Below are 13671 nucleotides of genomic sequence, written 5' to 3'. Positions count from 1 at the left end.
TAATAGAGGAAAATAATGAGGAATTGTCAATTATTTTCCACCCTTTAAGAAAATGATTGTAACATATTGATTTTTTAAAAATACATATTAGAATATCTAAATTATCCTTCTTAAAATTAAAAATTCCCCATTTAGTTTTACAACTATCTCTATTCCATAATATTTATCACATTTGAGAAAATAGTTTATTCAAGAATACTTGTCACATTTGTGGTTTCAAGAAGTAATAAATCCTTTTTTTTCATGTTTACCCTTTGTATATAACCAATAATTATTACTTCAATTTGATAGTTTTCTTAGATAACTAGAATTAAATTAAGGGTAATATATTTGATTTACTCAATAATTTATTATAATTTTAAGAGACGTGAAATTTCAAACGTACAAATATTATGAAACAGAAGTAGTATATTTTGAGACAAACAATTACCCTAAAATGAGTCATAGTTTGAAATGGTTGGAGTATATGAATATACGATAACAATTCTTTTATATAATTTGTAGGATATAATACAGTATGCAGATAGGATAGGATACAACTTGTAGAGACCAATTTTATTACATCATTGATGATTTAGTTGTTATTATTAATTGATACTGGAGGGTTATATACTTATAGAACAAAAGAGTGAACCAAATAATTTGTTTTCTTATTTTATTTGATATATTATTTGTTTCACTGCGACGAAATAAATATGAATTACAAAGCATTTTTTATATTTTTAAACATATTTTTCTCTCTCAATAAATATAAATCATTTTATCGTGATTTTTTATTCCATAATTTTTTTCACTTTCAGAATATTAAGGAGTGATTAGTTTGAGGTTTTTCAATTTTATAGTTATATTAATGATGTGATAATAATAATACTACTCTCTTCGTCGCACAATGGCCTCTTAAAATAATTGAACAACAATTAAGAAAACCATTAAGCAATCGCATTTTTAACTATATATATATATATATATATATATATATATATATATTTGATTAAAGGACTCTTTTTATTTGAATTTGCGAGTCAAACTTTGACCGTATGAAAAAGTTTCATTTTAAAACTAATTTAATAAGTTATGTCACTTATTAGATGAAAAAGATAAAATTGCTCCTATAAATATATCAAATCATTCGACAACCAGTTCTTAATATAATTCTTAATTATTAAAATTAATAAAATAGTGGTTAATCAGGTATGATTTAATTGGTCTACTCGCAATAATGAACATACTAAAAGATAAGAATAAAAGTGAGAAAAAATAATTAATATTTCTTTAACATTTTAAAATGACAAATAAATTAAGAGAAAAAAATAACTTTAAAAGAGACTTGTAATGAGATAGTGGCAACTTTTCAGCCACTAACTTACATTTATTTAATTAATTTACCTTTAACTTTTTGTTATTAATTAATGGGTAGGTACAATTGAACAATGTGATAATAACATGTAGATGTATTGCTCCTATAATAAATGAACCAATTAAAATGTTTTGCGTAAATTTTAAGGCGTGAGATGGAATGACAAAAATCTCTTCTACTTTAATCAAAATTTTCGAGTTCGAACTTTAGATATGGAGTCCCATTAAACACTCAGGAGAGAGCACTTTACCCCATTTATAGACCCTATTCGATACGAATCCGGATTATTTAGATCAATGTGTTTCAAACACGAGATGGTTAAGAAAAAAAAAAACTGTTTTGTGTAAAAAGATACTTAATGAATCATGTGAAGCGCCACAAAGCATCTTTTTTTAGGAAATCGTACATGTTCCTCTTCATTACTTAATAAGAAGTGGAGTCGAGGGAATCTTTCATATTTGATTAATTGGTTCTTATTATGCTCTCTTAATATATTTAACTAATTAATCTGGATTAATTTAAACTTAGCTTACGCTTTTTTTTAGGATAATTTAACAGTCAATATTATAAATTCATTCATGTACTTTATTGAAAAAATTTTGTGGCATCTTTAACTTTTATTTTAAACTACTAAACACTTCAATTTATAAAATTGTATTCATTGAATACTTTAACTTGCAAAAACTATTATATTGAATACTTGAACTTATAAAATTACATCGATAAAATACTTATTTATTTAGTTGAAAAATGTGAAAATTATTGTTTCGAAAATTATATTAACTACATATTAAGTGAATATTTTGCATATAAATATAAAAAAAACACCAGAAAAATGTTTTACTACTATGAAGTCAGGTACAATGTTACCAAAATTTATAATTTTAGGAACATAATAAGTCTCTTGTAAAGTTTAAAGTGCTACAAAAAATTTTTCGAGAAGTATAAAGGTAAATTTATACATGCGGCCAATATTATTTATTTCTTTATTTATGAGCCTTTGGCAAAAGGAAAATCGTTAGGATAGAAAATGCAAAACAATGATAGGACAATTATTTGTTTGTTTATTTTGTGGTTGGGGAAAAGAATTGATTAAAGCTTTAAACTTTAGGGTTTAGTGACTTTTGCCCAATTCTTTATGAACTAATGCATCTTTTATTGTTGGTATTCTTCAAAAGCTAAAGGAGGATTTTTATTCAAGAAACTAATCCTCATTTAATTGATAAATATATTTAAAATAAAAAAAAACAAAATAGAATTGTTCATTCAAACCACTGATAATTTTGGGTTTTTGACAAAAATAATGTTCTCCATAAAATTATTTCTCAATTTAATGTCAAATGAAAACTATGTACTAATCTAATGTTCATCCTACTATAGAAAGAGAGTGTTACACTAAAATCACCAATTCAATTGGTGGTTTCAGTGCAATAAAAAGGTAACTTGTACTGACAAACAGTCAATAAAAAGTAATTACATGAATCAATAATAATTTTTATTTTATATTGAGACCACTGATTCAACTGGTGGTTTCAATACAAAATAAAATTTTCAAATTGTCAAATGACCTTTTCATTAAAACACACAATTCATTTGGTAGATTTAGTATAAATATGATATGTGATCACTAGTCAGCAAAAAGTACACAAAAGAATATTATTTTTGTTAAGAGTCCACCAAGTTAACTAATAGTTTCAATAATATTTTTTTCACCAAAACACACATATCATTTGATTGTTTTGGTTCATAAATATTTCAAGTTAAATAATAAAAACATAAGTTTCGTTACATTGTTATAAATTATCAAGAGTAATAAAGTATTTCGAGTTTAACTTGTATTATGTTAAAAATATCTCAATAACTAATACATGAAAAATTAGTTATAATAATATTTACCCACGTGTCCTCCTGTACCACACCTTGGAGGCTTCATATTATGACGCGGGTTTTAGCATATTGCATCTTCTTTAATGCGTTGTTATTCTTCTCTATGCTTAAGATTTTTATCGACACTCGTGCAAGGAGCTTGAATCATATTCACAGATGGTTATTGTGGGTTCGAAAAAGTTAGATAGATCTGTTGATCAGGTGCCATCATCATCTCAAAGAAATTATTAAATGAGTACCTAACATGGGATGTAGATCCATCATATGTGTCGAAAGACGCCGCAAAAGTATTGAAAGCAGGTATTGTATATTGAAATGGCGTTGCCTCGCCTATTTTGGGGAAAGAAGTATGGGTTATTGGGTTGCTATTATCCGAGCGTTATAAGTGTTCGATGAGATTTTTAATGCTGCATATGATACGCTCCACTCAAATTGTGGTATAGAAGATGATGTGCCGGGTATATTAGAGCGATAACTTCATAACAGTTATATGTTATAGGGGAGGGGACTTGAGCTATATCGTCTATTGGTCGAGCTTCAACTGAAATACATCTAGATGTCGTTTCACGTCTTCTTTGCCTCTGTGGTTCTTTTGGTGTTTGACTACAAGGAAAATTTACGGATGGGGGGCAAGTTGACTAACGATGTTAATGCAAATGGACTACACAAAAACCACCAGATGATATATGTGTTTTGGTGAAAAAACATTTTGAGCAAATTTTTATTGAAACTATATAGTTATCCTGGTGGAATCTCAACAAAATATCATTGAGTGATCACATCCAATATTGCACTAAAACCACCAAATAAATTGTGTGTTTTAGTGGAAAGGTCATTTGACAATTTGAAATTTTGATTTTGTATTAAAACCACTAGGTGAATTAGTGGTCTCAATACAAAATAAAAATTATTGTTTATTCATATAATTACTTTTTGCTGACTGCTTGTCAATACTGGTTAGTTTCTCTCTTGCACTGAAATCGTCAATTGAATTGGTGGTTTTTACGCAACACTCTCTCTCTATGGCAGAACAAACATTAGATTGGTAAATAGTTTTGATTTGGCATTAGAATGAGAAATAGTTTTGTGAACAACATTGTTTTTTTTGTCAAAAACTGTATAATTGTAGATTGATTTAACTTCAAACTTATAATATTTTTAGCTAGATTAAGATTTTTTGAAAACACTTTTAATTTTAGTTAACTAAATTTAAAAGTTTTAATCAACCTGGGTTGTAAAGAAGGTTTGGACACCATTGAAACAAAGTGAATCATTTTAATCCCTTAAAATTACTAGTAAAATTTATCTAGAAATACAGTTCACTTTTGCGAATCTAACCGTGAATAAATAATTATCTTTTATATAATGGAAATTCTATTTTTTTAATCTCACGTACTTTTAATTAAGTAAGAATCTTATTGAGTTATGAATGAAAAAAACTCACTCATAAGTATATATGATTGTTATAGAAAATGTTATTTAAATATTCCGAATGAAATGAAAAGCTTGATTTCAAGATCAACATCTACCTATTAATGTAGACTTTTTGTATATGAGAAAGCATATATAGAGTACCACGTAGTTCTTAGAATAATTTGGTAAGATCCCCTTTTGTGTTCCTTTACCCTTCGTTAATGGTGCTTGTATAACCGGTTGGCATGTGATTATGGGTTGTGTGAGATGGGTTTAGGTTTGGGTCTCGGTTTGTTTGATTTCGAAATGAACCAAACTGATACAGTTTCATCTGCTTATTATTTTAGGTTTAGGTTAGGTCTCAGTTTGTTTGATTTCGAAATGAACCAAACTGATACAATTCATCTGCTTATTGTTTTAGGTTTAGGTTTAGGTTTGGGTCTCGGTTTGTTTTGGTTCTCAGTTTGTTCGAGTTACTTCAAGTGTTCGTACAAGTTGAGTCATTTTTTTTAGGTCAAATTTCAGTAAATTTATGGGTTTTAGGTTGGGCTATTAGGAATATTAATTTTTTCTCTAAAAAATTTAATTTAAAATTTTAAAGTTATTTTTTTTATTAACTTAAATCTTAAATTTAAATCATCTTTAAGCCAATCTCAAATAAATCACATTTGAGTTTAAGCATTTTGATCTCCTTATGGTTGGTTCAATCGAGCATCTTTCAGTTGGGTTTGTGGCTCAAGCAAAAACTTGCCACTTCTAGCTCTAGCAATAGGACTATACGTATATGTGTGTGTATACATAAGAATGTCAATTAGTCGTAAATGAGCCGAATTATTTAAGAGTTACTCGAGACTTGGTTCAAAAAGTCTCATTTGACAAATTTACTGAGTCGAACTTGAATTAACTTATTAAGATAGTTTAATTAATAAATGAGTAAAATTCAAGCTTTGAAATAAAGCTTATGAGCTAACTTATTAGTCTCATTGTCAAGCTAACAAGTCGATAAACAACCTCGACATTAAGTATAAACCTAAGAATGAGCTATAATTTTTTTCTTTTAGCTATAAAAAATATGAACGAGTTGACTCCACGTTAAACTTAAACTTGACTATTTTTAGATGATCCGAGCTCAAACAAAGAGTTCGAACTTATAGACTTTCAAATTCAAACTTGTATATATTTTGAACGAGACTCCATGAATTCAAGTTTCATATTTAGTATGACCGATTAAAATAGTATAACTGCTGTATACCTCGGGAAAAATAATAATAAAAAAAGAATATCCCGCCAAGCATTAAATATTTTGTTTCTCAGATTATATAACTTATTATCACTTTTCTTTTTAAAACAATAGTAAATGATAAAAAAGAAAATTGATAATAAGTTATATAATCTGAGAAATAAAATATTTAATGTAATGACAATCAAGTGGTAGTTTGATTGGTATTTTTCGCTTACGTGAAGAGTGAAAGGTTTCAAATTCGAGTCGTTAACCACAGGTATGGGAGGGCATCAATTTGGTGAACCAAGGGGAGGGGCTACTTCCTATTATGTAGCTTGCAGTATTGTTTCGGCTCATAAAAGCCTTCAATAAATTAAAAAAATATATTTAATATAACATTTTACATAATTTAGAATCATACCAAGAGATAGTTTAGACATTATTCTTTTCTTTTTTTTTAAAGGAACACCAAGATTTTGTTCTATTCTGTTTGTTGAATACAATTTCAGCTCTAGAAATTGAAATTTAGAACACATAACATCTCTTTTTTTTTCTTTCTAATTGCGTTTTTTGTTTTTTTATCAAAAAGGACTTAGCTTTTTTTTTTTTTTTTTTTTACTCTTTGAAAGGTTCAGTTTCCGAAGTAACATGGGTAGTCTCCCTTTACACACCAAATTGATAAAAAATTTTGTGGCCAAGAGAATTTAAACTCGACCTCCCACTTACATTAGTGAAAAGACTAATTAGACCATATCTGGTTGGCAAAGTTTAACATTTTTAATTACTCATATCATAAATCTTTAGTTTGATGCATGATTTCATATATGCTTTACTATTATGTTAAAAAAGAATTATAGGGCAATCAAGTATTGTCTGGACATTAATCTTCTCACAGCTTGTGGAGACAGTAGAATGAGAGGTTTTAAGTTCGAATATTTTTCTACCATAAAAGTTGTAACAAACTTGGTGAATATTATTCAAATAAGAAGGTTTCCCTTACTATATAGCTCATATAATATCATTTTGGCTTATTTGACATCTCATGTATTAAGGAAAAAAAAAATATGGAGATTGCTCCTGACGTTTTGCCCATGGTTTTCTTTACGAGACTATCATCCATTTCCTCGATGCATAGATTGATGGTAAGAATGTGTTCTTGTACTCGCCCAATAAGAAAGTTTAATCTTAAAAATATTCTTGAGTGAAATGAACTTAAAAGAAAAAGCATTTGATGGAGGAATTTTAAACCTAAATCTAAATTTGTAAAATTTCGTAAAACAAAAAATTTGTCAAATTTTAGGGAGAGAAAAATCTAGTAATTTGTAACATTTTCATCTCAAAGAATTTGTTACTTTTTTTTTTTTTTACTCATATCTCGATATTCGAGCTGAGAGTAATATTCAGGTATAGCTCTTTCAATAATAATGACTCTGAACTTCGAAACTCTGACTTTACATGTAAAATTCACTTGGAAATAGCATCTCCTTTCAATAATGAGAATCTATTGCTTTTATAAGTATCCCTTTCAAGTAACTCACCCATAATTCATATGTTGCCATAAAAGTCAACTCCTAATCACAAGGCTAAATAACCGTAAAAAATATTACCTCCGTTTCATAATATTTGTCACATTTGAGAAAATAATTTGTTTCAAAATACTTATCACATTTGTGGTTTCATATTTACCCTTTGTATATGACCAATAATTATTATTTCAATTTAATGGTTTTCTTAGAGAATTAGTATTAAATTAAGAGTAATATAGTCAATTTACTCAATAATTTATTGTGACTTTGATAAATTTAATGATTTTCTTAAGGGACATGAAATTCCAAATGTGACAAGTATTATGGAACAGAGGTAATATATAAGTATGACAAATTTTCATACCTTTATTAAAAATTATAGAATTTATTTTAAATATCTAACGTATACTTACAATTTATTAATTTTGAAACACCCTTACTAAATGTAGAGTTTTACTTGTAAATTCTATTAATTTCAGTAAATTTTGGTTTAAGCCTAATTAACTGTATATAATTAGAATTAGAAATTTTCAATTTTTAAGAATCAAAGGGAGGGAAAGCAAAAGCATAATAAAGAGAGAGAGAGAGAGTGATAGATAGGTGCATTTGCAAGCAATGATGAGGAAAGAATATAAATGGAATTTAAACATTGAGAAAGATGATGATACGTGGCACTAAAATGACAATTCAAGATGAGAAAATTAATGGAAAATTATATCATATGCAACAAAAGAATATATAAATTATTTTCATAAAAAAAAAAAAGGAATATATAAATTGACTTACCTTTTCAAACTTTTTGATGGGTTAACATTCTAATCATCAAGAATCATCAACTTTGCTTACATGTCCTTTACTTACATGACCACGACAGTATTAGTGCCCTAATCTTCTGGCTTTTGACCAGAAAAGAAAAGATGAAAAAAGAAAGATATGTTCTTGGTTGGTCATGCTTTGGTTCTTGTTTCTTGGCTTGTTGTCCGATCTTGGTTCCTTACACTCTGATTCTTGACCTCAGGTAAAGATGATTCAAAAAGACAGTCCGCTTTAGCTAGTGTAACCATTTTCTGATATCCAAATATATCTTCTATTTAGGCTTAATCATTAAAAGCCTGAAATTTTGAGTTTTTTTTTTCAATTTTTGGCTAATACTTTAAATTTTGTTAATCAATACTGTATATCTATTTTTTATTATCAATTTTTGTCTCTACCCAGAATCTGAATGGATACAGTCGAGTGAAGCAATCTACTTGACGGATCTTAGGGTTGCTGACAGTTGCTCGTTGTGGATCCATTAGTTATAAAGTCATACAGGATTCTTTTAAGCTTCCGATGATATGGAATAAGATTGTCTCAATAACGCAATCTTCCAACTTATTACAGATTCTAAAGTAAGAATGAACGATCAAGAAAACAATCATATGAATGTGAACTAGCATGTTGTGAGGCCACCTGACAGCTAAATAAGCAACAAACTAACCAACCATGCCTAGACTCGATTTATAGGGCCACCCATAAAATGAAAATAGAGATTTTTCAAAAATTGTTCTCACTTAATTTTTTTTCTTTCCAAATGCATGATAAACTTTTTTTTTTTTTTCTTTCCAAATGCATGATAAAAAATATCCTTGATCTTTCATTAGTTTGATCTATGGGTTGACTCGTAAACTCGGTATAGGTCTAGGCAAATTAATCCCAAAAATACATTATATCAACAGTTTTCATCTGGAATAAGAAATTGAGAACTTTACTCATATGCTAATTAGCCACTACACAGCAAGCCCTATCCGCTATACAAAACCAATTCCAGGTCCAAAAATATCCAAACAAATAGCCAAAAAGATCCTCCTCTCTTGGTTGTAGACACTGTTTAAAAATTTCAAAACAACAAAAAGGTCCACTGCAAAAGAATATTTGACAAATCCCTACACAAGTACACTAATCAGCTATGTAATGAAGCCTTTTTTGCTTAGTTGCACTTCATTCTTCGGAGGAAGAAATGAGACAACTCAAGGACAGTTCCTTGTAAGGTGTCATAAGAGCCTGAATATTTTGGTAATATGTACGTGCCTGTAAGCTGCTGACTCTAATTAACCATCAAAAGTTACCTTTGGTCCCAGACTTCTCGAGTCGTGCTTTACGAACAGCTTGTTGGATTTGTCTCTCATGTTCTTTTAGCATGTCCTCAATGTTTCCTCCAGGAGGCATCAATGGTCCTGAGTAGTGGATTCTGTTTTTCCTGGGAACACCCACCTGAAACCACACAATACCATAATTTCATTAAATTATCCAATTGACTTATATTAGGTCTAACACTCATTTGCTTATAAACCTATCATATATTAGGACTATAAACAAGTCGAGTTGAGCCGAGCTTTTTTGAGCTTGAGCTCTGCTTGTTAAGGGTATACGTAGAGCTTGATTCGAGTTTGAAAAAACAATTGTGCTCTCAAGCTCAAACTTGAGCTCAGACTCAGGCAGTCAAGTTTATCGAACAAGCTTTTTTTAAGTCAAATCTCAAACAGCTAATGAGCGGCTTGCCTCACTTACAACCATATATATATAAAAATAAAGAAAAGGATAGAGAAATAATTACCATAGGATCTCTGATAAAGTCCTTCTTAAGAGAAGAGTTGGAAATGTCTACGGTAGATTGAGGCCTGTAAGATTTTTGTGTCCTGAATTCTGTATTACGATGTCTTGAAGAGCCTAAATTCTTATTTACTAGTGATGATCCAACTTGAGAAGGATGAATGGTTGAATTAGACTGTGATAATGCTATATTAATAGGCTTATTTGGTGGCTCAATTCGGAAACCAGAACCAGCATCCTCTTGAATATCATATTTATAACTAGTACTATTTGTTTTTGTTTGCCCCTGAGGAATGAATCCTTGGATATCTCTAGAAACTATTCTAACAGGTTCTGCTCCGTGTACGCTTGCTTTTCCTTCTGCTCTCATCCTGAAAATGGCATGATAAGATATTAGTAATGGTTCTATATATATATATATATTTTTCCTTTCTGGGATTAGGTTATATTAAGGATACCTTCTTGCTTCCTCTTCTCGAATCTTCGCATCCAGTTCTTTGCTTGGAGGATATTTTGGTAGACTTGATGGATCGCAAGGGAAAGGCTCTGAATTGAAGAACTGGAAAGGACAAGATTCAAATATTAGATAGTGTTTGGATCAAATGAATGAAAATTTCATTTTCTTTTCTAAGATGAATTTGATTAATATACTTCTTCTGTAAATGAATTTGGAGTGTATATACCTGACTGTTTAGGGCCGAAGTGGCCGATCCTCGAGCTTCTGGTTCCATTGACAAGAGCTTATCAATGAGGGATAAAGCTGAAGAAGGGAAGTTTTTGAAAGTCTCAGCAACACGACGCTTATAAGAATGTTGAGGCTTGAAACTAGTTGCATGGGATAGTCCTTTCTTATGCCAGTAGTCTTCAGAAGGCGAACCACAAAGCTTAAAAATCTTATGCATTTGCTCCACCTGAAATAATTTAGTAAGAAGAAGAAGAAGCAAAGATTTTTCATTAAATAGTTATACATATTTTATCAATTCTAGTGTAAGAAAAAATGCATAGGCAAAAGGAAGAAAAGGATACCTCTGTTCTTCCAGGCATAATAGGCTTGCCTGCAAATAATTCAGCAAGAATGCAACCAACACTCCACATATCTATAGCATATCCATATTCTGTAGCACCAAGTAAAAGCTCGGGCGCCCTATACCAAAGCGTTACAACTCGGCTTGTTAATGCTTGATTTTGATCAGGCTGATAAAAATTTGCAAGTCCAAAATCTCCAATCTTTAGTACTCCTTCATCACTAAGCAGAAGATTTGAACCTTTTATGTCTCTGTGTAGAACACCACGACTATGGCAGTGTTCAAGTCCACGAAGAAGTTGTTGCATATAACATTTAATCTGCAAAAGCAACGTGTAAATATTGTTATCAACATTTTCAATCTGGTGCTGAACATAAGCTAAAATTAAGAGAAACACTACAACTTGCATCTAACATTTTCCACATGAGATATTTAAACTCTCAACAAAAGCTAAAAACCAAGTGGTTGGATGAACTGAGATGGATTGCATTCCTTGGTGAACTTTAACTGCAACATCATGAATGCAAAACCTGGATCTGGTGGAAGAGCTTTATGAATACCATCCCGGTCCAAGCCTCAAAACAAGAGTACAAACAAGAAAGGGCAAGAAACAGATAAAATACCTGTTGTTCACTAAACGTGATGCCAGGAGTGGCTAAAAGCCCAGCAAGGTCGTGCTCCATATATTCAAAGACAAGGTATAAGCTCTCAGACATTCTGGAAGTAACTATACCCTCAAGCTTCATAACATTTGGATGGTCAAGTTTTCGCAAAATATGAATTTCCCTAGCCATGAAACGGACACTTTCAGGATCCATATTGACAAATCGCACTTTCTTCATTGCAACAATTTTCCCTGAATCAAGATCACGAGCCTTATATACGCTACTATATGTTCCTTGTCCAATCTGCAGGCATAAATCAATTTAAAAACATCAACTTATTTCACTAAAGAGTACTTATTCCAAGTTCACTCAATATTATATGCTCTCTATTGCACAAAAATGCAATTTGAATTCAGTTCAGTAACTACTAGCCTTTGGTCACTTACTACTATTTGGCTTCATTACAATTATATATATATATAAGTAATGGAAAAGAATATTTCTGCTTAAAATTAAAAATTAAATTATAATGCTAAAAAATAAATTGATAAAATGGAAAAGAATATTTGTGCTTAAAAGTATACTAACCTTTTCTAACTGCTCAAATGAGTCCGCTCGTCGAGGCAGCCAATCCTTAATTGCTTCTCCGGCGGCTGACGTTAACCACTGAGGCCAACCAGCAACAATCAGCTCACTTTCAGGGCCATGGGGCATGGTACTTATTCTGCACACATTATTTTGTTGATTATTTCTATTTGACCCTAAATCCATTGTAGCCCATCTCTGATGATGACTTTTTGAAGGTGTTTCCAAACTCTTTCTATTCTTTTCTCCATCTTCTAGTAATGGAACAACCATAGCACCTCCTGTTTTTGCCACCGGAAATAAAACAGACCCATGTTTCCGGCTGCTGCTGCCGTCTCTTGCACTGTCCTCCTCTCTCTTGGTTGGAGTTGGAGCAACCAATTGAACTGATGATTTATCCAATTCATTTTCTTTCTTTCTCTCACTTTCATTAGTGGTTAATTCGTCATCAGCTCCTTTAGAGCAGATACAGCCCATAATATTACTACAGCCAAACAGGGAATTTTATTTTTCCTTTTCTTGCTTATTGTTAATATATGCACAAGAAAGTACCACCTTTTGCAATATTTTTTCCTCCATCAAGTAATTGGGTTTCCTGACATTCTTGCTGGAAACCCAAATTCTTCATTTTCTTAAAAATTTTTGCAAATCATTTCAACATTTTTCAAAAAAATAAAATCCAAAGCATGGGTTTGCAAATCAAGAATCTAATTTTTCCTTTTTGGAAATTGGAAATAAATTCCTAGCTTTACTTTAGAATTTCCAAAACTCTTCAAAATCAATGACAGAGAAAAAATCAATGCTCAAATGATAATGGAATTGGATTGAATGGAATTGGATTCAGGAAATGGAAAATATTGTCTACAAGTATAAAGAAAACAGAAAAACAAAAAATTAATACAAGAAAATCAAAACCCAGGCCAGAATCCCAGCATAGAACATAAGGATTTTATTATACAATGTTAAAAAGATAAAATCCAATGTCTCATGCAGGAATTCTGGCAACGGGTTGCTAGGTTAGATTACACGTTGCTTTGGTAATCTCCTTCTTTCTCAAAAATTCAAAAAAAAAATGAAAGAAAAAAAGGGAAAAAACCCTAAATAATATTTTCTTGCATAGCTAAGAAGAAGATGCTGGGAATGGAAGTTGGAAAGGTGGGAGAAGACAATAATGGAAAATCTAAAATAAGAAGCAAAAAATAATAATTAACTACAATTTTATAACCTAAAAACGCGAGAGGCCTGAGATTTTTGAGATTTGACAACCTGTGATTTTAGTGTTTTTGATATATATATATATATATATATTTTTTTTTCTATCACTAAGACAGTAACTAATAATACTTTCTTTCTCCCTCTGTGTTATTTTCTTTTGTTTTCTGTTTGCTTCACGAGGAAGAGAAAGTGACAAAGTGGTTGGGAAGTTTTAGGAAATCTTGATTTACCGGTGGGGGAGGAG

General features: G+C 30.5%; 1 protein-coding gene across 1 annotated transcript; it reads right to left on the bottom strand.

Moving 5' to 3' along the window:
* Positions 1 to 9123: 9123 nt before the first annotated feature.
* LOC105638231 (putative serine/threonine-protein kinase At1g09600) lies at positions 9124 to 13635 on the bottom strand. Its single transcript, XM_012222013.4, has 7 exons — positions 12216 to 13635; positions 11646 to 11930; positions 11024 to 11341; positions 10681 to 10908; positions 10456 to 10556; positions 10002 to 10368; positions 9124 to 9658 (listed from the first exon to the last, which is right to left on the bottom strand). Exons 1-7 carry the CDS (start codon positions 12687 to 12689, stop codon positions 9503 to 9505), a joined length of 1929 nt encoding a protein of 642 aa, XP_012077403.1. The 5' UTR covers positions 12690 to 13635; the 3' UTR covers positions 9124 to 9502.
* Between the last annotated feature and the right edge of the window lie 36 nt (positions 13636 to 13671).

Source organism: Jatropha curcas, chromosome 9 (genome assembly GCF_041381405.1).
Source record: "Jatropha curcas cultivar XTBG-Jc1 chromosome 9, XTBG_Jcur_1.0, whole genome shotgun sequence".
NCBI classification, from domain to species: Eukaryota; Viridiplantae; Streptophyta; class Magnoliopsida; order Malpighiales; family Euphorbiaceae; genus Jatropha; species Jatropha curcas.
Note: the sequence above shows the minus strand (reverse complement) of the source record. Positions and strands in the feature narration are given on the sequence as shown.

Excerpts from the sequence above, each read along its gene's own strand:
- LOC105638231 (XM_012222013.4), bottom strand. The coding sequence starts at position 12,689 with ATGGGCTGTATCTGCTCTAAAGGAGCTGATGACGAATTAACCACTAAT. Across the intron at positions 11,342-11,645 it reads TCACGTTTAGTGAACAACAG|ATTAAATGTTATATGCAACA; the intron begins GTATTTTATCTG and ends TTGCTTTTGCAG. Across the intron at positions 9,659-10,001 it reads ACTTTATCAGAGATCCTATG|GTGGGTGTTCCCAGGAAAAA; the intron begins GTAATTATTTCT and ends GTGTGGTTTCAG.